At 29.1% G+C, this 26,267-nt stretch overlaps 1 protein-coding gene across 1 annotated transcript in view; it reads right to left on the bottom strand.

The window, feature by feature from the left end:
• LOC123302642 (cGMP-specific 3',5'-cyclic phosphodiesterase-like) overlaps positions 1-26,267 on the bottom strand; it is a 121,134-nt gene that overhangs the window by 78,868 nt on the left and 15,999 nt on the right. The window contains exons 3-4 of the mRNA XM_044885681.1: positions 23,233-23,481; positions 1,103-1,246 (exon numbers count right to left, since the gene is read on the bottom strand). Coding sequence (XP_044741616.1) covers positions 1,103-1,246; positions 23,233-23,481 — 393 coding nt within the window. The remainder of the gene's footprint in view (positions 1-1,102; positions 1,247-23,232; positions 23,482-26,267) is intronic.

Genomic DNA, 26,267 nt, shown 5'->3' on the forward strand with positions numbered 1-26,267 from the left:
TCACAGTCTATTGTAGGAATTTATATTTATAAAAAATAAATTAAAACAAAATTATTTACCATCCAGGTATTCTTTCGCGTATTTTTGTTTTCATATTTAGATATTCAATTGAATAAATGGACTTTATATTATTGAGTTGAGAAAAAATTAATCTGAGGTATAGTATCAAATGTAAATTCAAAATGTTGTTTGAAATAATAAATGTGATTACTTTAAACATAAATTAGTTTGATTGAGCTCATAACTTTTATATAATTGAATTGGACCAATGTAATTTTTTTTAAATTTATCCTCAATTTCAATTATATTTTACTTAGCATGATTGGACTACTTTTAGCTCATTTGAAATCTTGTAGCTTTTACTTTATGAATCACAAGCTCGTCAATTTGTCTGATATCTCACGGTTTTTGGTCGAAAATTAATAGACTGAGATAGACTAACTTTTTGTAGCATGAACGGGATTTTAAAAGTACTTCGTAAGAAATCCAATAAAATAACTGGAAAGCTCGTTTAATGATCTTGAAAAGGTGCTATTACGCACTTCTATATGTTTTCGGTGTTTTTCAATACCAAATAAAAGCTTACAATTGCAATTTATAGGTAATGATAAAGATACATAAATGAGAGAACACACTTAAAAATTGGATTGTTTACCCGACTATATATCCTATTGTATTAATATTTATTTCATATATAAATATATAAATGAGCTGCAAGTGCATGGGAGTGCGTAATGGCCCCTTTCGGAGCTTATAGATAAGTTCCAACGTCAGCTACGCATGCGTTTGGCAACATCATTTATAGCCTAGAAGACCTGTTAGAGGCAGTAATTAAAGAACCGACTTTTTGTCCCGTTCTTTCATTTTGCGCTATACAACGAATGTGAGTAACCGTTGGCAGTCGAAAGGCGTATCGATAATAATTATACGTCCCAGGGGCTCGTTTGGATAAAACGAGCACTGCTTTTAACCCTTGATAAAAAAGCAGTTGCTAAGAGATAGTCGAAATTTTGAGCTTCTCATTCATAAACTAGATAAGATAAAAAGGTTCACTTTGCCACTCATAATTCCGTAAGAAAAATTAATCTGAAAAAATACTTACAGCTTCACAACAATCCAAATCCAATAAAAACACTGCACAACGTTCACACTTCAGTAATTCTTGAGCCTCGGTCATAATTTTTGTTACCAAACATTCTAAATTATTTTGTTCTTCGAATATACTTCGCGCCAAATTTAATAATATCTGCAACAAAAATATTAATTATAAATATTTTTTAAATATACATTAATTAATTTTTGAGGTTTATAAAATTTATATTATACGTTTGTAGGGGCTCTTAATTAATCATATATTTGATGAAAAAATTATGAATTGTGAGTATTTGTTGTGTGCAGAGCCCAAATTAGCGCCTTCTATATTTTTATTCTATTTTAAACACGAAAATTATTATTTAATTATAATGTATTCAAATAGCAATATTATTTATTTATAATAATATATAATTAAAAGTTTATAGAAACCGTTGACATATAAAACCCTCAAAAATGCGTTTTAACTTTCTAAATTGAGCGCGTCCCGACTCCTTGAATATGTCGCTATTTATTTCTATAATTCGCTAAAATGGACAAAAATAATTCTTCTTAGCTAACAATTATAATATTTGTAATTTTGTGTTTTGGCAATTTTAATTTAATATATTACATAATTTTAATTTAAAATATTTATTTTGATTTTCTTCCCTTTCGCTATTTGATACGACCTTGCTACTTTGTTTTTTGTTCATTACATGTAGTCCTTGTTGAAGATTGCAAATATGTTTAACGACTCATATTTGTTTTCAAATCGATTATAAAAAAATTTTAATCTAAAACATAGCTTTGAGACATAAACATGGCTTTTCGTATAATATATCTGAGCTTCAAATCCTTATCGTTTTGCACACGCATATTTTAAATAATTTTTTTTATATTTTTCAATTATGGAAATCATTTTTATAATAATTCCCTAGGGATATTTGAATATTATTAGGTATACAGTGTGTCTACCTACGTATTGAGGAAGACTAGAGTAAAAAGTTTATGTTATCAAGTTAAAGCATGAATCTGGCCTTAAGCTTTATTTAACAGTGACTCATTGACTATAGAAGTAACAAAGGTATCGTACTAAAAAATATTTTTGTCATCAATTACGGCTGCTAAATAACGACATTCCTTTTCAAGAAAACCGTAGCTCAAAAAGAAAAATAGCTGTGTTTGATTTGAATCGTATGAAATTAATAAATTTATCAAATTAACCAGCTAAAATGTGGGCCAAGTATAAACATAAGCCATATTTTATCAGCTTGAGCTCGTGATTTCAAGTTGAAGTTAGTATTCTCGAAACAGGATCTTACTGGAAATACTATAGTCTAGTCAACAAAGTAAAATTGGTGAAATATATAAATATTGATTCGGAATGTTTTTCAACACATAAAAATTTGAAAAGTTATAACGAATTATGAAAGAAAAGATATTTAGTTTTTGCGCCAATATTTCACTAGATGCAATCTGATACCAAAACATGATGTCCTCAAATCTGATGCCAGATCGAATCTGAAGTATTAAATAATTTATTCTGATAGCAACAAATTAAAAGCTCTCGCCTCTGCTTAAACTACTAGCCAGTAGCCAGGCCAAAATTTTTTATATGACAATCTTACTTTTTTAGAAAGCGAAGATTTTTACAAAGATATACTGCCCAAAAAAAAAGTATAATACATAGATCAATGAAAAATATACACAAAACAAAATTAAACATAATTAAAATAAAAAATTGAAAAAAATTTCTGTTGGTTTTGTATTTTTGTGTAATGTTATCCCTTTGTTTCAAACAAATTTTTGGGATCATAATGAATGAAAATAATTTTTAATTATATAAAATGTATATAAAATTTTATCTCGAATAACGTAGCATTTTTATCACTACCATCGTATCACTATGCCTGCGTTTATATACAAAATGTATAGATTTTTTATAAAAACATTTTTTTCACCGAGAGGTGGTACACTTCAGGTCCAGTAATTCATTTTATTTAATATTTTTTATTTAAGCAAAAATTAATAAACAATGCATTCACATATGTGACTTCACTCATGACATGATGTTTATTCAGCATATCTCCGAAAATAATGACGTTACTAAAGTTCAGAGATTTATTTTTCTAAGATTAGAATATCGAATTGCAGAATGTCTAAAACTGGAATGCTGAATTCAACAAAACGACGACCACTGACCAAGAAAAAAATGCCAAGTTTGACGATGGAATTGAGGTTGGGTGATCGTTGGTTTGCTAAGCCTTGGTTTACTATCCCTGACTTAATCTGTGACCTTGTGCAATATTTGACTAGCGTTGGTTTGTCAAGGCTTGATATGCCAGCCCTTGCACAAGTCTAATGAACCATATTGTTGTAAGTTTCAATTCATGTTATAAGCTGATGAAATTTGTCGAGATTATTACAGAAACCCTAAAGTTTTTTCGCTAAAACTTCAAAATAAAAACTAAAACATCTTTTTTTAATAAAAATTAAACTCGTTTTTAAATTTAGTAAATGTAATCAATGTTTTTTCTAGTTTACGGAAAAGGAAACATTTAAAATTATTCACGTAAAGTTTAATAATGTTGATATCGAATTATGCACAATACAAAAATAAATATATCATCTCTATCTCGAACAAACCTATAAATTTAAATTATTCTCCATTATTTAATTTAAATATTTATATAAATTAATCGAAATTTCTTATCGCATTTACCTTTGGGTAAACGATGTACAATTCAACGTCTAGCAAGTTAAGGAAGGAAAATAAGTTACTTGTTTTTGGTTAAAAAAATTCTATAATTAAAAATAACAAAAAAAATGCATTTCCTGTACTATTGGTGTATGAACAAAGCATGAGAGTCATATTTTTTATTTTTTTTTATTAAGCTTTCAACTTACAGCAAGTAAATTATTAAGCTACAATACATTATATTAATACAATACATAATTACAATACAAAATTACAATAAATTTGTCCAAAAGAAAGGGAGCGGTAAATGAGCTTTATGATACATTTTTATGTATGCAAATTTGTACAAGTATCCGATGAGAGTCATATATGAGCCAAACGGGAAAATTTTGTGAGAGAAAGTTATTATTTCTTTACAGTACAATTAAAGCTTGTACGTTTTCAGTATTTTTGACAAAAGTTTTTAACTTAAAAGCAAAATGCGTACGTATATGCTAATACAGTGGGTAAAAACAGAAATGTAATTTCAAACGATTCTACAATATTTTAGTTTTTTTGCAATGTTGTCACAAAATCTTCACAAATTCTATTAGTTTCATCTCTTTAACTTAGCAAGAAGTATTACAATTTTTCAAATATAAGATTTGGTCTGCACTAACAGATAGGCTGGTATATAAGAAAGCGAGCTAAAAAGTTTTGAACTTTTATTGGTTTTCTCAAGAGCATACAAAATTAAAATAAGATTCTAAATATCATTCTGTCTGTACTTCAAACACCAATAAAATCCGGGGGCACGTTAGTGCCCCCGCCAAGTCGAGAGCGAAGCAAACACTGCCTTACCATCCTTTACTGGAACCATTTCGCCGCATTTTCAGTCCCCTATTTGAATCTTTGGATGAGACCAGGGCAGAAATTTCGTCATCCAGTAAGCTATAATCACATACTTAAAATCCAAAATTTCAAGTCTGTAGGTCATTTAGTTCCGAAGTTAAGCGAAAGCAAAGTTTCGCATTTATGACACTCACTCACTCACTCACTCGTGATCATCAGAATAGAACAAGTACTTCCCATAATGTCAGAGAGCATAATGAAATTTGGTAAAAAGTTAGGGTTTAATGATCACACAAAGGAAAAACTCTAAAAAATAGGATAATCGAAGATCAGGAGTACCTGGTGACCCTGAAAAAAATAAATCAATATGCTCACATTTCTACAAAAACAAGTGAAATCCCAACAAAAACATTTTGTAAAAAACAAGCCAAGTCTCGATGGAGCTGCTTGTTTTACTCTAAAAAGTAATGAAATCTAGACAAAGTCGTGCCAAGTCTAAGGTTCCTTACTGCGATTTCTTTACTATTATAGTTATTGTTGTGTGACTTGGCCGTTGAAGGGTACACAAGGATACAAAACAGGTGCTCCATTACATCATTGAACCCATCTGAGACCACGTCAACGTCCACGGCCAAGTCACACAACAATTACTATAATAAGAAAGAAATCGCAGTAAGGAATCTTACACTTGGCACGACTTTGTCTACATTTCATTACTTTTTAGAGATAAACAAGCAGCTCCATCGAGACTTGGCTAGTTTTTCACAAAATTTTTTTGGTGGATATTATTCCAAAAGTAGGAACTAAACATTTTTTGTAGTTCTCGAAATAAATATTTTATAGTATTTTGAAGCCGACTTGCTTACAAGAATATCGGGTCTACATACATCAATAGCTAAAATTTCATAAATCACATTCCACTGGCTGCGTCAATTTTGCTCCAATATAGTCACCTAATCAACTATTTGCTCTAATATAATCAAATAGAATTCATTTATTGTGTTTGCTAACTTAATAGACCTTATATTCTATTGCTATGTGTAGGTTTAACTAATTTCAAGGGATTGTAGTCTTATCTAAAATGTATAAATTTTATACCTATGTTTAAAAATAATATTTGACTACAGCGTATTTAAAAAGTTTAAGCGGACTAAATAGAGATTATTAGATTAAAAATTATTATGAAAATGAAGATATTTATTAGAATAGTTTTATCTAAATTTCCATTCTAATCTCAGAATTGGATCAGAATGAGCTTCGGTAGAATTATAACGGTTGAATTATAAATTAATATATAAGTTACGATAAATTGTATCAAAATTTTCGGAAGAAAGGTAAATGAAGGTACATTGTCGAATTGTTGGTGGGTACAATAAATCATCTCAACAATTCGGAAATTAATTTATTATAGATGTCTAATAGTTCGGGAGAGGTAGGTATGCGGAAAATCCGTGCTAGATGGGTTCACTAATATTTTAATACTATTAAATGATATCGTTCTGCCGGCCGTTTTTATTTAACATTCGATTTGATTCTCAAAATCAAAAGGGAAAAAAAACTACAAAATTGAAATACCTCCGAGGGGGTTTATTTTGACATGCGTGAAATCGTGAAATATAGGCAGATGGATAAACGATTCGGTGCAAAGTGGTTGATAGGTTCGTCACTAGTTATCTGTCCATGTTTTGTGAAACAGTAACCTCACAAAAACAACTTCCGCGAAAATATTTCCGTTTAGGGATTTGTATTTCCCCTGTTAATTGGCTTACATGGTAAAATCTCCATGCACTTGGTTTGACTGGTTTTAAAATGTCAACGAAACCATCTCGCACTTTTTTTCTGCTTTCATCTCCCGGATTTAAAAGAATTTTTTATTTAAAATGATAGATCTTTGAACTTGAAAGGAACCTCTTATGTATGTATTACTATTTATTGGTTTGTTTTTATTTAAAAGAATATTTTAGGGCAATTTGTGTGATATGCGATACTATCTATCTGTAAGCCGTAAACCGTTTGCTGGTAAGCTCTTTTTAGAAAAATACCATTTTTTGTTAATGGAACGCATTCATCAGGGGCATTGTTAATGCGTACTTTTAAAGGCACTCTTTTGTAATTATGTATGAGGCAATAATAGCATGCGGTATACGGTAAGTATCTTAATCGGATTACTCAATTTGATAAAGAAATTCAATAATTTGTTTGTGAAAAATGATTTCCATATAATTTTATGATATCTTTTACATAAGTTGTTTTATTTAACTTGAAAGTTTTATCATTTTAAGTGTAAAATCCTTTATATATTGTCCTGTACTATCTCCACTTTTGATGTTGTGTTATTAGCCAGGTACAGTAAGAAGTTTAAAAAAACTTGGAATTCGTGTTCTGTTTTGTGTATAAACTGTTTGAAGACCCCCCACCCCTGTCGTTTGCCTTTCTGTTTGTAAATAAAATTTCAGTTCAGGAAAATTGAAATTAGTGAATGCATATTGTCGATGTTCGAGAATAATGACACATGTTCAAATTCTTCATTTTTGAAATAGCCCTATCTTTGTCCTTGACATTCTTGCTAAATTTGTGTTTTTCATACGTATACGTAATATTTAGAAATGAACAACTAAGTATTGAAAGGAAAATTGTGATCGTTTTTAATGGTTACTCAATCGATGTTGTAGATTCTATCCTCCGAAAATGCCAATGGCGTAAAGGAACCTCCTTTGAGAAAGTATCTAAAAATGATAAGTGAGCTAGAGTTCTACTTAAACACCACAGCTTCAGCAGGATAGAAAGCATTTTGAACGGGTCTGGGACTAAAGTTGATTTTACATCTCCTCATGTGTGTGTGTAATATGGCGACTAAATAAACGAATTACCTGTTCAACACCAGTGTGTAGGCCGGCAAATTATCTCCGAGTAACATACGCTATTTATAAGATATGCCCTTTTTCTATTGTTTAAAAAAAAGCTTTAAAAAATTTCAAAATCGAATATAATGGAAGGATATAATATTTTTTTCTTTTGTTATAATGAAACCTTAAATATTATCCATTTATGAGAAGAGTAACAAAATTAATTTAGATTTTATTTTATTTAATTTAATTGTCATTTTATCTCTGCTAATGAAACCATATAAATTTAACATGTAATATATAAAATCAAATACCGACAGTATAAACCATCGCTATTTTATAATTAAAACATAAATTTGTTATCCATCTTCCATAACCTGGTCATATTATCTCATCCTGTTATGTATTATCCATGATACGCCTATCCAACATTTCACACAACAACAAATACTACATATATTATACTAAGAAATGATTGGAAATGTCTACGTGACCACTACTGAAAACAAATATTTTGAAGTAATTTTGATGACACCGGCGAAATTATAGTTCAAACATAAATAATCCAATCAGATTGGTTTTGGTATGGTGGACCTAATAATAGTTCATTTGGTTATTCTTTTTTGTTTGAAGGCTTTAAAAATTATTTTTATTTCTTTTTTGTCTTGTTATTTATTTAGTATATTAATCACTCATCTTAAATTCTTTAAGCTTTGAAAGCTCAAAAGACCAAAATTGACACATAAGAATAATTTTAATTGATTTCAATTGTTCTCTATTGGTTTCAGGACATTAAAATACTGTATCTTGAGTTACAACATGTTGTCGTAACACAATTTATTATTTAGTGTTTAATTTTTACTGCAAGAAATTATCAAAGTGTTTGTTAAAACCGTTGTATGAAAAACAAAATTTTCAATAAAAATTTCGTTATGGTTACGCTTATGAAACTGCTTTTAAGTGGGTTTTTTTCATATTTATGAAGCCTTTGCTTGCGCTTAAAAAGTGTTTGTTATGGGTAAGCGAAGAGCAGAATAATTTGCAATTTTCTATTGCATTTACCATATGATTAGTTTGTAATTTTTTTTCCCAAGTACATTTATTTTCATTTGGTCATATGCCTTCAAAGTCTAAGTATAACCTAATTTTTGCCAAATCACTAATTTTCCGGAAAGAATCATATTACTAACGAAGCATTTGGTAAATGCCTAAAAATATTTTTATGTTATCTCTTAGTCGTGAAAGGTTGGTTCTTCTTGAATATCTCTACTGTTTTTTTCTAATTCTATACTATTATGAAATTTATCAGCAACTGCAAATGTGTCAATTTGGTAAATTTAAATTGAATTCCTTCATTATGTTCGTTTAAACTATACCGATTACATTACATATAATCGGTACAAATCGTATCGGTTAAATTTTTCCAGGAATTTATCAAATGAATATAGGTTAGAAAGTGAATGTTAACTACCCACACAATTTTCCACGATGGCATTTGTACTAAACAATTAAGAATTACGACAAGCGAGGCGCGGGTAACGTAGACATTTCTATTATGATAACAACAGATGGCTATGAATAATATTTTAGAATATAATTAACATCGTTTTCAATTTAATAATAGCAATAACAATTTTAGTAATTTATAGTTCAATGCAGTAAAACAAAATTTTAGTAAAATCTAAACATAAAAAAAAAAAAAAAACGAACGTTATGGACAGTAAGACCATTTATTTACCGATGCGATTCAATACAATTTGAACATAAGTATAACCAATGCAATTTAAACTTGTTTGAACACTTTTTAGAAAATTATACGGACATTTATTCTAGCTCCAGTTACATATACGTTGCAGTCGCAACAGTGAACACAGGTTCAGCACTAGAGTATGTATGTGCCCGATTATGGTTCGACCTACATCCATAGAATTTTATATGCAAATTTGTTTTATATTGGATCTTTGTCACGTACCGCTAATGGGCAAACAACCTAATAGTTTCAGCAAAATATTTTCGGCGCTTTTCGAGTATTTTCTATTTTGAACATACGAATTGATATAGATAGCTATTATAAACAAAGCAAGCCCAAACGTTCACACCGCCAACTTCTTAGCTACTTTGGTAGTCCGCAACAAATATAGACAATCTCCCATATCAGTCTATTTATTTATTCTTTTAATTATTTCTAGATCTGGAGACATCGGATTGTTTTTTTGTTTGTTTTTTTTTTGCGCATCGAAACAAGTAAAAGTTATGGTTATGGTATTTTTACTTGTTTTTGCAAAGTGGTGTAATCGAAGACAAATTTGAGTTTTTAATGGACATATGCATATCCCTACGTACGTGTGTGTGTGTGTATGTATCATGTATAACTCAAAAACCGTGAGTCACAGAGAGTTTGAATTTTGGATCTTGCGGAGTTTTGTAAAATCTAGTTGTACAAGCCCCTTCCCATTTTTGTATATTATTGTACGTGGCAATGTGTAAAATGTTCGATATATCTCAGAAAACCATTAGCCGTAAAATATTGTAATTTTAGAATTACAGCTCTTATAAAATCTAGTAATACACTCCCTCTCATATACTGTCTTACACTCTCTTTATTACACTTGCTACGAATATCGAAAGTTTTTTATTTTCAGATTTCATGCTGCATTTCTTTGAATTCATTTTGAATTGCTAGCAAAGTTTGTTGTAGCGTACTTAAATCGAACTTAATTGAGAAACTTATGGGTATTTTAGCCCGGGATAATATTAACTTTAGAAAATATTTATTGAAATAGAAAAAGCATACAGACGTTATAAAGATATAATTTTACCTCGAGGTAAACCACCTTTCTCAGTCTTTTCTCAGAAAGAAGTTTATTTTACGTTTATCCCATGCTATTTTGTTTAACCCCTATGATAAGTTATCACATTTTAACATTTAATTGATGGAAACTTTAAGTGTCTGTATTTCTTGGAAAAACAGATAAAAATTTTTCATTGCAAACTTAAATTTAAACATTTCTGAACGAATAATCGAATAGATATTAAAAAATGTTAGTACATTACACAATCAAGTTACTGCAAACGTGAATCGATGTTATAATAAAAAGTTTTTATTTATAGAAATAAAATAAATTGAATTTGTATATTTTATAAGTCAGAAGGAAGAACCATAAAATTCTATTTTTCAATTTTACTGTTTTCTATCGCATCAAAATTGTTTCATTTGGTGCACTACTTGGAAAAATTAAACACCGTTTAATATTGGAATTAAAAATCAATACTGTGGTTTCTGTATTGAAGTTTTTTTATACCATGTATATGAAATATATTAAGGTATACTAAGTTTAGTCCCAAGTTTGTAGTCTAAAAATATTGATTTAAAATTAGTCCATTTCCAGTTGTCTGTCTGCCTGTCTGTCTGTCGTCTGTCGTGTGTCATCACGATTACTCAAAAACGAAAAGAGATATCAAGATAAAATTTTTATAGCGTTCTTAGAACGTAGAAATTGAGGTCAAGTTCGTAAATGAGCAACATAGGTCAATTGGGTCTTGGGTACGTAGGACCCATCTTGTAAACCGTTAGAGATAGAACAAAAGTTTAAACATAAAAAAATAACCCACTTTTGTTTGAAACATTTTTTCGTAAACATCACTGTTTACCCGCGAGAGCGCAAATTATGCGCAAATTGTATACTATGTATTATATTGAAATATCAGTTATATATGTGACATGTATGTATGTGTAACGTGACTGAGCAATCAACACTGTCTATACATGGCATTTCAACAATTAACTCAGTCAATTGTTTGTTTTCACGTGTTTCATTTCTATTTTTTTTAAATAATCATAAATGTGTAAATGCAGAAATATAAAACTTGTAATTTGTTCCATATGTCCATATAGTAGGATAAGATGTAGTACTTATATTCAAATGTAGGTACCTTAGATCATTCTGTGTTTCTCGGCCGATATAAATATTAGCTGAGTGCAGGTAAGCTTAAGACTCGTCAATACAGCTTTATTTTCAAATAAACTAAAAATAATATTTGGCACTCACATGTTGAAGAAAGTGCCTTAAAGTATAATCGGTTGGGTGATTCTAGGTACTTTAGGGTATGAGCAATGCTATATTATGAAGTTTTGCCATGGTTCACAATCGTGTGCCAAGATCGATTGGCAATTGGATTTTTGCATGGAATTTTGGTTTGACCTATTAAAAAAGAGTTTTAATTTTTTTTCGCTTCTCTTAACTTTGAGATATAAGATCTAAAAAAAACCTTCATAATAAATCAAAGAGTAACAAAATTAAATGTAAGTAAATTTGAATAGCCGAATATGTTTCGAATGAAACAGTTTTAATAGATGCTCTCCTAATAATGAATGCAACAAGTAACAAAATAAAGAGGAATATATTTGTTCAGAATATTGAGCTATTTTTAAAACACATTATTTCTCAATGCTTATTTAAGCAATCGCCACGGGTTAGACACGGATATCGCACTTATATGGCTAGACAAAAGTACCACACCATTATATTGTACAGTCGTTCGTACTCGGCATACAAATTACTTAATTCTAGAATAGGCTTTAATAGTTCAATTTTCGACTAATCAGATGAATCAGGCTTTTAAAATGCTCAAATTCATGTAATTATCGTTTCACGAATAAAATTGCCCTTTAATCGAACTTTATCAATCTTCTAAGAGGTGAATAAAAAGCTTTAAGCTCACAGCATTAAGGTGAATTATTTTGACTCGCATATTACATAAAGATAACTATTTTGCAGTATAAATACATTACAATGTTACTTTCAATATTGATATAGAAATTAGGACATCCTAGTAATAAATAACCAATGATACAATTTATAGCATTCCATATAGATATATAATATATTGCTACAATGATATGGTACCACGTTCGTATATTCAGCAGAGTAAGTACCTATATGTGAAGTAACCTCATGACGAATATAAAAAAATATATTATATTATAGGAGGTACGGGAAAAATAAAATTTATATATTCAATATTTATTATTTGAAAAGTATGTTTATGTGTGTGAAAACGTGTATAATCGTAACCTGAAAATATTATCAGAATCAATAATCATCATATCCGGTGTGTGTGTTAAACATGATTAAAATATATACAAGGAATCGCGTCGCATCACATTCCGAAGTTTCTTTAAAATGATTTGACTTTTTATTCCTCGTATTTTGCCATATACTTTTTAGTACCATGTATATATGAAATATTTCATAGTATATTGAGTTTACCCCCAAGTTTGTAACACATAAAAATATAGATGCTACCAATAAAGATTTGGTATAGGTGTTCATAGAATCACATCATTAGTCCATTTCCGATTGTCTGTCTGTCTGTCTGTCGGAAAATGAAAAGTGATATCAAACTGAAATTTTTATAACGTGCTTAAGACGTAAAAAGTAAGGTCGAGTTCGTACATTCGTAAATTGGATCTTGTAAACCCATCTTGTAAACTGTAAGAGATAGAACAAAAGTTTAAATTTAAAAAATGTTTCTTGTAAACAAACTAGCACATATCCGCCCGCTTTGCTGTGCAATTTCTCTTTTAGACTATCACATTATAGCCCTCACTTATCTACCTCTTTGTTCACAATTTTATGGATTTTACTTTTTTGAAAATGAAGTTTTGCCCATGATACTCGCTAACATTGTAACTTTCTATAGATCAAAACATCAAATTAACCTGATTTTTATCATTTTTGGATCAAAATTACCCCATCCACTGAAATTCATCAAATTCTAAAACAAAAATTTTTTTTGCGATTTCCTCGATTTTATTAAGGACCCTTTAACAAAATTGCAAAAAATCGAGAAATTTTTTTTAATCTCCATTTTCGATAAAACTCGATATACAAGGTAATTTTGACCCAAAAATTGGTTGCATTTGATGACTGGCCGAATAGTTTTTCAGATACGGACTAAAATCGATCCAAATATTGCGATATCTCAGAAACTTTGCATCCAATCATTTAACTAACCTGATTTTTAAACTTTTTGGATCAAATTACCCCATCCTCCGAGTTTCATCCAAAACAAAATTTTTTTTGCGAATTTTTCGATTTTTTCAAAGGGGTACTCTTGGAGTAAGGAGTAAGTCTCGATTTTTTAGGTGAACTTTAAAAAAAGAACAAAAGAATAATTACAGGTATTATATTTTAAGGACGTTCATGCGTCAACGATATTAGTAGAGAAATTAAAAACAATATGATAAAGCGATAGATTAAATGATTTTCTATTATTTAAAACAGGAAAAATATCCTGTTATCGAATTAATTTCATTAAATTTTAAGTTTAAAAAGTGACTAAAAGTAAGGTTTAACATGAGACTAAATGGAAAATATAAATCGATATTTTTCAAAAATTATATCGATAACCATACTTGAAAGTTTTACCAGTTAACTATTATTTAAACTTTTAATAGAATTTCAAAAAAAGTTTCTATTTTCTACTAATTTAAAATTCTTTAAAATTTACATACTGTTTCCCTATGAACGCACATAGCAAAACAGGTTCACGCATGTACGTCCTTAAAGCAAAAGTAAATGAAATAAAATTTTAAAGCAAAAGTAAATGAAATAAAGAAAAACGGTTTCTTATCTTCCCAAAATAATTTACTACTCAAATAATTATTTTGGACAAAAAAATATTATAAAACAAAAACTACAAGCTTTATAAATAAAATTTATTGTTAACACAACGTAAATTGTTTATGTGTTTTAAAAATATATTTTATGCTATAAAACAAACCAACTTTATACTGGTGTGATATATGAATTTCTGCTTATATACGTGTAATAAATATCATCAAGACTATGATGCTATACTCACTACAACTAATGGTGACCTTTTTTTCTATTTTAGAAAAGGTCATCACCTATGTCAACTGTAGCACAGAATCGAAGTAGTGTTGTACCTATTAGACCGGGAAAATTAGTCATTTATTCACTACCACTAACAAATAGCTTTACGTTGAAAATCTGGTGGTATATATATAAACTTTGTATTCAATCAATTATTTTAAAATTTTTACTCGAATTTACATCCCCTGTATGCTATGTCTTTTCAATATTTCTTAACATCATATATATGTTATTGGAAAATATAGGGAAAAAATCATAATAAAACTTTTTATATTCATGTAAAGAGTGTTTGCTTAAGGTAGTTCCAGCATGAAATCACTTTTCGACAGATTTGGCCGAATTTTTTTTCTCGGGTTTATAATAGCTTTATTTATGAATTCCTAAAATTTCATAATTTTTGGCCGTTTAGATCGCGAGATATTTAAAGACAAAGTTCGCGATTTTGAGGGTCATGTCCCATTTAAAGCATGTAAAATGTCCGGTCTCTCCAACTATTTCATATGATATTATTATATATTGAAGAAAAAGTAGAAAAAAATGTTTATACAATAAAATTCTAAAAAAAAAATTTAGAAATTAATTTTCACTTTCGAGATATTAATTTTGACGTAAATTGATCGAAATTGGGACGTTGGCATAATTATTTCCCATTTTAAACGGTCAAAATTTCTGAAACTTTGGGAATTAATAGTAAGCATTATTAAATTCTTAAATTTAATTTTTCGTTAAATTATGTCGAAAAAAATTTTAAACATTTATCATGGTATCTGCATGGTATCTGCATTTAACCATGGTATCTGCAGTTCCTATGCTTTAGCATAGGAACTGCAGATACCATGCTGGAAATACCTTAAGTTGACTACATATAGAAAATTTTTTATTATAAATTTTATTATATATCTACTTTCAAAAATATCAACATTCAGCTATTCACTTTTGTCATCGAATGTTCAGGGTGTCACAAATTGAGAAAGTTCGATAGGAATATTTATGGTCGTTTAGAAATGTGGGCCATTTTGAACAGATAATAAGGAAAACGGTCCAACAAACCGCTCCCGAGATATGTAGAAGTATATTTAAACAATTTTGTAAAAGAACATTAAAAATTTTCAGAACATTCAAAGAACATACGTTATCTTCAGTTCGTTCTTGGTTCTTCCTGTGTTTCATACATGTAATTGTTCTTTTACAAAAATGTTTAAATACACTCGGGAGTGATTTCTTGAACCGTTTCCTTTATTATCTGTTCAAAACGTTAATATTTTTGAAAACAGAGATTTTTATAAAGAAAAACTTTTTTTCGTAAACCTTATAATAAAGAAAGTTTCCCATATGTACACCCTGTATATATATTCTAGATTTTTAAAAGCAGCAAACACCAGCACTATGTTATATTAGACATGGATGTAGCTACTTTTATAGTAGTTGTACAATAAAGATTTTTTCTGTTGTTATACATTTAAGCTTTTAATAAATACCTAGTGTTACAGGACACATTGGACTACTTGAAATTTTAAAAAGTTTTCTGTTAATTATTTTTATTTTGTCCATAGTTTAAGAGGAGGTATTGCACTCAAGAAGCATTGAAATTATAATATAATTGTTTAAGTAGGAATTTTAAACGTACATATCTTGCACACTAGTAAATGTTTTTAAAAACTTTCACTTTTCTATTCGTGAAGTGAGAAAAAAATATTTGTTCCAGCTACATTAGTGATGAGCAAGACCAAGACAAACACCAAACCCAAGACTTTATTTCACTATCTTTGAATTTAGTGTAATGAGTTTAGCATCCTTGTCTTACTAATTGGTTTTGGTTTTGCATGTTTTGTGCCTTGTTGGGTCTTGCATACGTATAAGAGCAAGATCAACATCTAGTGTGCTTGGCAGAATGTAAAGTTCAAGCCAAAGTGTGGAAGATAAAGACAGTGAAATTAGCCTTTATGCTCATTTGACCTTGATGCTAATCACTAACCTACAGGGAAAACTTTAAAGGCGTATATCTTCTCTCTGTATAAAGTATAGTGATAGATTTGCAATGTAGCCATGTCAAAAAAGCACCCTCATAATTATTACAATCTTTGATTTTTATATTTCCTCCCTGTGCTGGGTTACAAGATCGAATACTGGTGCAAAACTGCAATAGTAAGACATCTTTAACCTTATTAAAATATCCTCGCCCGTCATATCGCAAGGATTTTACTGATGCAACTCTCGAAACAAAAATATATAATAGTAAATAATTTTTCTTCCATTTTAAGAATGATCCTAAGATTACTTATGCCATTTTTTCCTTCTTAGTTAAAAAAAGAACAAACATGTACATATAATTCCTTCTTGATAAAATGAAGAAAAAGCTATTCAATATTCATAAATAGAAATGTTAGCCTTTATTAATCATGACTAAAGCTACAAAACGTACACAATTAAAATGTTAGTAAATGAATTTTCTTCTATTTTAGCAATAATAATTAAGTAACTAACCGACGTTATCTTATAACATCTTGTGAATCTATCTTAATATAAAGAATATTCCACTTGAATGAATCACTAATACTGCTTTTCTTCACTTTAGTACTTTTACCTATTCGAGAGTATGCAATATAAGGTAAAATGTTTACCCTAGGTACAATGAATTTTGGATTACTCCTATTCCTCTTTCTGAAAAATATAGCCAAGTATCTGTTACAAACCGATTATACGAAGAATGAAGATAACGTCTACTTACCAGAGGGCAAGCAATCGAGATAATGGTTATCTAGATGCTTTTGTTTTAGGTTAGCGAGAATAACATTTTTGAGTGCAAAAAGTACAAAAATTAGGAAGTTTTCATTTTTTTCACATACTTTTATTAGCTATGAATATATGAATCTATGTGTCTATGTATCTATGTAACGGAATCTCTGAACGTTAATTTCACCCACTTCAAAACGTTGACTTGAATTGAAACTTCGTTCAATCATCAAGGGACGAAGATAACACAATAATTTAATAAGATTGTCCGATTATCTTGATCAAGATCTTCAGGATTAATGATAAACTAAAATATTTTGATGGTGGAAGCGCAAGTAATAATTAATTCATAATATTAATCAAGGTTAATTTAAGACTTTAAAGGTTTATTTAAGAATTTCATCTCAGATTTTTGTCAATCTGAATGGTGGTTAGCGATATAAGTTGAAAATCCTGTAGAATGCCGAGAAAAGAGGATGCCTCTAAAAGAAACTTTTAAAAACAATATTTGGATCACATGCCTTCTATGGGACTGTTTTCTAGATTGAACTGTAAAGATTACACTGTGAAGAATGCTCCTAAAAAAATACTTAGAGTAATATATATTAGAAGAAACTACTTTCTATGTTATATTTTAAGCAGCCGCTTTAAAAACCATAAAAGCGCCATTCCAAGGTACAAATCTCTGTATTCTGTCCCTACTATCAAGCACAGCTAAAGCATGTGTGTATAACGTTGGGTATTATTATGGGATAGTATATAATATGTAAAAGTCATATAAGTTTTATTATATAACTTCATATTAAATTCATGATTTAACACCCTGTTATTATTGTTATATCAATATACAGAATGTACCTGAAAAGTAAATCATCCTATGACGTAAGTAGATAAAGCTGTACAAAAATGGAATGGTATTATGCTAGATATTTTAGCTGGTGTAATAATACTACTGTCCTTTATCAATTGTTTTATGACACTAAATAAAACAAAGATGGCCACAAAATATTGATTCAGGGAAGTTTTCTAGGATCATGCCAGAAGGATGTATCTGCTAAAACATAATTTTAGTCAGTAATTTTAATTGAATCAGTTTTCAGCTGCAGGAAAATGCTATGCAAATGTTGTTAGACAGTATATCACTTTCATAAAAACAACTCATGCGTTTATGTCAACTTCACCACTCTTGTTTGTGTCAACTACATAACCTTGTATGGTAGTTGATTTACATTCGTGGTACCATTCGCAATATATGATCTCGTGATGAGGTTGAAAAAACCTCATATCGGTTGGTATTAAAAATATTTATTTCTGTGTACACATCTTTATTTTTCTATATCAATCAGACATCATAATTTCGCTCATAACGTACATTAACCAAGCCGTCTTGGTCTGTGATCTGAAAAGTATAAATAACGGTCATTCACCAGCTATCTTGGTGGATATTACCAGGTACCAGAGTATCTTAACATACACTGCACTTCGGCCATTCACAATAACATTTAGGTACATGCCATGATCGCTTTAGCCGGTTTCTAATTTCGATAAATATTGGTCCTTGTTGCTGTATGTCGTTATTTTCGATATTCACAGACATGCTGTATACAAGCACAAAGAGTGACAACCAAGATTCAGTTTTTATAGAACATATTTTAAGATTCATTTTTCGTGTTGATGTATCCATCTTTTCATATCGTATTACAAGTTTAATATTGTGCGGTATAGTAAATCATTGAGTTAGTTTATCTACTTTATGTCTAAAAAATACATAAAATTATCATAGTCTTTGTTTATATTACAAGACGTTAAAAGCTTACATCCGTTAAATTTATTGTAAAATGGATATTAGTATTCTTTCATTACTTTTATGATACCTACCATTTTGTAGATGAAATAGGTGCTCTTATATTTCTGGCCAATTAATTGAACTAATTATTTCTTATTATTTCCATCTTTTATTTATCCAAATTAATTTGATTAATAGGGTTACTAACATATTATTTATGCAAAAATTTCACATGCTTATGTAATATTTCACATATTTATGCAGTAAATTTAAAATAAGAAAAAAATAATTATTAGTTTTAACTTCTCTAGTGAACCAAATATGCATGCAGGATGATTAAAAAAAACACAGACAAAGTATTTTTATACCATGTATCTCAATGTCAGAAAAAATGCTCGTTTTAAGGTATTTCCAGCATGGTATTTGCAGTTTCTATGTTAAAGCAATGGTACAATTTTTTTTTCGACAGAATTTAACGAAAAATTAAATTTAAGAATTTAATAATGCTTACTATTAATTCCCAAAGTTTCAGAAATTTTGACCGTTTAAAATGGGAAATAATTATGCCAACGTCCCAATTTCGATCAATTTACGTCAAAATTAATATCTCGAAAGTGAAAATTAATTTCTAAATTTTTTTTTTAGAATTTTATTGTATAAACATTTTTTTCTACTTTTTCTTCAATATATAATAATATCATAAAAAATAGTTGGAGAGACCGGACATTTTACATGCTTTAAATGGGACATGACCCTCAAAATCGCGAACTTTGTCTTTAAATATCTCGCGATCTAAACGGTCAAAAATTATGAAATTTTAGGAATTCATAAATAAAGCTATTATAAACCCGAGAAAAAAAATTCGGCCAAATCTGTCGAAAAGTGATTTCATGCTGGTACTACCTTAAAACATTCTAAGTGTTACTATTATAACATAACATATGATGAGTACGTTTAGAATGTTTTAATTGTGGCATTTTTTCTGACAGTGAGTATATATGACATATACAAGGTATACAAAGTTTATTCCCAAGTTTGTAACGCTTGAAAATATCGACGCAACGAAAAAAAATTTGGTATAGGTGTTCATAAAATCACCTAATTAGTTCATTTTTGGTTGTTTGTCCGTCTGTCTCTCTGTCAAATTCGTAAATGAGCAACATAGGTCTAATGGGTCTTCGGTCCGTGGGACCCATTTTGTAAACCTTAAGAGATTTTGGAAACCTTAAAAGTTTAAGGGTAAAACATGTTCCTTATAAAAAAAGAAACTTTTTTTGGAAACATTTTTTTGTAATCATCATTGTTTGTCCGTGAGAGCGCAAATTAAGTGCAAATGATATAGTTTGTATTAGGTATATTGGATTATCAGTTAAGTGTGTATGTATGTATGTTTGGCTGTCTTTTTTTACTTATATGAGGTAAAATAACAAACGATTGCGTAATCAACACTGTCTTTAAATAGTTTTTCTGTAATTAACTCAGTCAGTTCTTTGTTTTCACCTGTTTTTACATGTTTCTTTACATTGATAGAACAATAAAATTTAATTTTAAGATACTATGGCCCACAACTTTTCATAGAGCGATAAAATCTTGAAACAAAAATATAACGATGTAAATAAACTAGCATCCCAGCTACCTTTGGAACGTATAGCGTGCGACGACTGGGATATAAATATTCATCGGAGGTCTGAATTACTCCTCCCATAAATATAGCACATAGCATAACGTTTCCTTATATGTTGTGATTTTCGTCTGACGGAATAAGAAGGGTCAGCTTTTAAGACATTACTTGATCTAATAGTTCGGAGTGCATTTGTTTAAAGATTTGACATGTGTTTATCAAAATTCGACATAAATAACATAAAACTGAGAATTCCTGTTGTATAAATAATAAATATTGCATCTGGTAAACTATAATTTTATAGTTAACAAATGAAAACAAACAACTGACTGAGTTTATGGTTGAAATAACACATACATACATGTCACACATACATAACTGATATTCCCGTATAATACCTACTATGCAATTTACGCCTAATTTGCGCTCTCACGGGTAAACTGTGATGTTTACGAAAAAATGTATCAAACAAAAGTTGTTTTGTTTTTTATAAGGAACATTTTTACACTTTTGTTTTATCTCTAACGGTTTACAAGATGGGGCCTACGGATCCAAGACCCAATTGAACTATGTTGCTCATTTACGAAGTCGACCTCACACGTCCTGCTATAAAAATTTTATCTTGATATCTCTTTTCGTATTTGAGTTATCGTGTTGGCAAATAGACGGACAGACGGACAGACAACCGGAAATGAACTAATTAGGTGATTCTATGGACACCTATACCAAAATTTTTTTTCGTAGCATCAATATTTTTAAGCATTACAAACAGACTAAACTTAGTATACCTTGCATATTACAAATATACATGGTATAAAAATCAATATAATATTTAGAAATATAAAATGGCAGTTTAAATATAATATCCATCATATTTATCAGAGTCAGGTAATTAAAATAATCACCCAAACATATAATTAGAAAAGGTAATCAACTGGTCATGTTTTTATCATATAAACATATTACTTATAAAAATAAATATCTAAAAATATCTCATATGTATATGTTCATACTACATCATTATATACATTTTTAATCAATATTGATGATTTGGTATTTATTTATTTATTTTTCAATTTATCGATAAATTTTTTACACTTTTCTGCACTTTTTACAAGTTTTCAAGTTGTTATTAATTTTTTCAATTATTTTTTATGAATATGTTTACTAACACATCAAACATATTTTAAATAAACACTTTTTTCAATGTCATTCAAAATGAGTTTAGGTAACTTTTGGACTTAGAGATGGTGGCAAATTGATACCACCGTAAATTATGATAGGTATAGAATATCCATAAAGCTGCTTGTGTATTTTCTATAAACCAATTAATAAAAGAATGCACTCAAATAAAAATTGATTGAACCATATTTCGGTGTAAATTTACCTAGCATTAAAAAAAAAATTTGGAATATAATAGTGATTCGATAACTCACTATAATTTTTCACCATTAATACATTTTTTATATTCTTTTCAGTATTTTAAGAAAAATAAGCGAGATTATCGTATTATGAAATTTCAGACCACCAATCCATTCCATGGTTCTCAATTCAAGTCGTATACTATTTTTAAATGTTTGATCACTCACGTCTTTTTACAGTGTGGTAAGATTTCGATAATTTTTTTTATTGGGTAGGACATACTTCGAAGTTGGCACATTATCAATTGATATTTGCTTCTAAACAAATATATTCCTATATATGTTCACCGATTTCTCCGTCAATTATAAACTGATTCTGAAAATGTTTGCTTTGCTTGCAAGGATATACTCTCTACATGGAGTAGTCCCATAATTCATCAAAATCGGTTCAGTAGTTTTAAAGATTCGGACTGATATTTTAGTTTTTTATTTTATAATTTTTGTCGTATTTAATAAAGCTATAACTACAATATTATCTAACTTCTGAAAGTTGGATCAAATTGAGCTGCTCTTTCTATTATATATTCTAAATTATTTTTAAAAAAATCAAAAAATAAATATATTAAGCCACGATCTTATGCAAAGGTTAAAATTATGACAACAGGCTTTGAATAATTTAGAAAGTATGTTTAACTTCCATAACTTCCAAAATTGGATTTTTGTTTAAAAGAAGGTATTTTTATCTATTTTTTAATAAATTCAGAGATGTATGTCGTTTCTAATAGTAGGCTCAAAATATAATATTTTCAACGTAATTTCTACTTTTATCAAAATGGTTCCGCCTTTAATATAGAGTAGTGCCATAAATTCTGAGGTGTCTGTCGTTCCTAATAGTAGGCTTCTACTTTTATCATAATGGTTCCGCCTTTAATATAGAGTGGTGCCATTTTACCTTTTGATTATTTAGAATAACCTATTATTTAAAGTAAAAGAGTAAAAGAGTATAATAAGGGAATAATATTTTGAGTTTGGCCTTCTTTTAGAACATATGATCAATTTTAGATGGTGCAACTCATTCCTCTTTAAGTATCGAACAACACTCGTTTATCTTTAATATCTACTTGCCTAACTATAAAATAAAATAAACCCTAGTGTTATCACATCGAAATATTTTTGAAGTATAAGTTTCTATTATTACTTCGAAAAAACCATAGAAGTACTTTACGTTAACAACTATTAATTAGGATAACCTTGAAAGCAAGTTTCAAGTTCAAGTATCATGTGCATAATTAATGCAAAACAGATTTAAAATAGATTCTTAAATGCAAAAATTACAAAAAAAAAAAAATAATTCAAAGGTATAAATAAAAATGAATACTGTACCTGATTCCGTCGATATTCCAGCACCGATACTTCAAATAATTGTGCATTTTGTATACCAATACCACAAAATGTTAAATAACGTTGAAATATTTCCACATCATGGTCTGTAAATTCTTCACTTTCATTAGTTTTATTAATAATTTGTGCAACACCGATCACATCACCTTCATAATTACATATTGGCATACATAATATTAAATTTGTTTTATATCCTGTACGCATGTCAACATCACTATTAAATCGTGGATCCTGTAACACAAAGCGATAAATAACAATATTAATATCAACAAAATTATTATAATATTGGTATAGTCTTAAATCATATAGGTTACAGCATACACAAAAATATTATTATAGTCATATAATATAAAAGGCTTTCAGTCAAATTCTCTAAAACTATGGATTTCAATAGTTCTTTTAGATATAGATCAAAGTTCAAAATAGATAATAATATTTAGTTGCATGTTGTATATTTGTTTATATATCATACGATACTATTATTGTTTAATACATTATTGAACAGATCCTATGATTCATGTAGTTGAAAGCATTATACACAGTACACAGTACACAGATATAGGTTATTATAAACCAGCTATAAATGGTATTAAAAAAGTTATTTAATTCAAAATAAAATTGTTATATATGCAGAGGTTTTATTTCGTTAATCCATATGGAGTTTTCACAAGGTTTTTGCATATGGCTCCTCAGATTCATAGATTCTATTCTTTAGTCTGCATTTTACTTGTCTAAAGAGTCTAAATGGCCGAGCGGTCTAAGACGCTAGTTTTAGAACGTAGGATTATTTAGACTTAGGATGCGGGTTCGAAACCAGGCAGTGGCAGTGTGAACAATTTATAATTAATGGGAGTGCAGATTTGATCACATTGTCGTCGCTTGGATAAGAACGAAGTAACGGACTCCACCCACATCAAAAATGTAATTGTATATGTTTGTAATTGATTAAATAAAGATTAACAAATAATGATGTGGGTGGCCTCTGTGATTAGGCATGCGTCACAAAAACGGAGGTTAAACCCCCATTATTATTATTATTACTTGTAAAAGAGTGAATGGAAAATCGTAATTATAGAACAATAAACAAATAAGTTTTGAATTTACATGAGTAAAGGTACATAATAAGTTTTTCTTGGGGTGTTCGATATAAATATCAAAGCTGCTCTAATTTCTGGATCAATTTCTGTACAAGAATAATACAATACAATTTCTGTTTAGAATCATTAGTATTAGAATAAGCTATTTGTAATTATTACCTGGAGAGTTTTTTATTTTTTATTTTAACCAAAGAAAGAAGCTTTTTTTGGCCCAGTCTCGTATAATCATTGTTTTGTGAAAAATCTCAAGAAGCGAAATAACTTATTATAAAACCAAATAAGTGATTAAAATAATCAAAAGTTATTTTCCATTTTTGTGTGTAAAATTTAATTTTTATTATTTTATATTAGATGTAACATCGTCAATCGACATCTACGCTAATTTTTCCATACTGTGGAGTGTTTCAGTTTCTTTCGGTTGCAAACATCAAAGAGAAATCGTCGAATAAAATCTGTCACAATCTCTACATCCAGTAGCTATTTACAGATGTATTGCTAATATACTACAAGAATGAATACAATATCTACCTACTTTAGTCTATTATACATTAGCTTTTTTTATTGCCGTACTTGTATATTTTAACCCTTAATATTTTTTAACATATAATTTACAGAAATAAAATATCAACCGTTTGCCAATATGAGATCGATCTTAAATTATTTTTATTTAAAAAAATTTCAGATTGAAAATATGGCTAGCTGTATAACTGTACCTTCCTATATTCATTTCATGGTATTGTTATTACAAGACAAAATCTTTGTCAACACGTTTATTAAACAAACATTACAAACTATTTGAAATGTAAGTGGAATCCATGTAGCTACTAGTGTTGTGCTTTAAGTAGCTCAATATTTATCATCTATCCTGCATTGTATACAGGAATATATCCATACTAGAATAACATAACCCATATTATTATTATGGATAAGTATATTTCAACAATAATTTACTTTAATAATAATTAATACTTTATATGCAAGTGTATATGTTTTATGTTGATATAGATTATCCTGAGCTTTTGAGAATCTAAGCAATTCTTAATACAGCTGCTACACCATAGAATATGTTTAAATTAAATATATCAATATTTGAATATATTGTATACGTCGCAGCCAACTAACTTAATTAGCCATTCAATTAACAGTCTAGTCTTTTTACTGATAACCCGATCATCTTAGTAAAAAAAAGTGTTCAACCTCGGTATCTTACGGCATAAGCTGAATTTTTTTTACAAACCTTTATTTTGATAGTACCTACAAATGTTAAATTCTGAAAGCTTAAATCACTCAACTATACTTACTTTAGTGTAGGTTCAATATTTATAAATATAAGGTATGAAATAATTAATTAAGTTGTTCTAATCGCTAATTAAGTGAAAAAACCGTATAATAGACAAGCTCAATCGAGAATATCAGTTTATTATGCGGTTTTTTTCTTTAATTATTCATTATATACTACTTAAATAATTATTTAATAACTTATATTTATAAATATTGTCCCAGCAGTGAAGTACGTTATGCTTAGCGCACCATCTTCTGCGCCCTCTATTTGAAAAACGGTTCAACATACAAAAAAAAAGCCTCAGTCAAACTTTGCAGAAAAATTTATCCTCTACAACTTTTATATTGTTAATACGATTGTAGGCAAAAGAAACGAGATATTAAAAAAAAACTGATTTTCGTGACCTTTGACCTTGAATATCTAAGGACGCGCACGCGAGATCATATGTGACTTTTGAGACAACATTTTTACTATCTTAATAAAGGTTTGTACAAAAATTCAGCTTATTCCATCAGATTCCGAGGTAAAACCCTAAGATCATTGGAGTATGAATGGTGCCGTTCAACTAGCGGGTTGAACGATACTCAGCCATTCAATGAAACAGCTGGGCAAAATGACTTGGATCGAAAGAGTTTAAC

This window comes from Chrysoperla carnea, chromosome 1, assembly GCF_905475395.1.
Source record: "Chrysoperla carnea chromosome 1, inChrCarn1.1, whole genome shotgun sequence".
Classification (NCBI taxonomy): Eukaryota; Metazoa; Arthropoda; class Insecta; order Neuroptera; family Chrysopidae; genus Chrysoperla; species Chrysoperla carnea.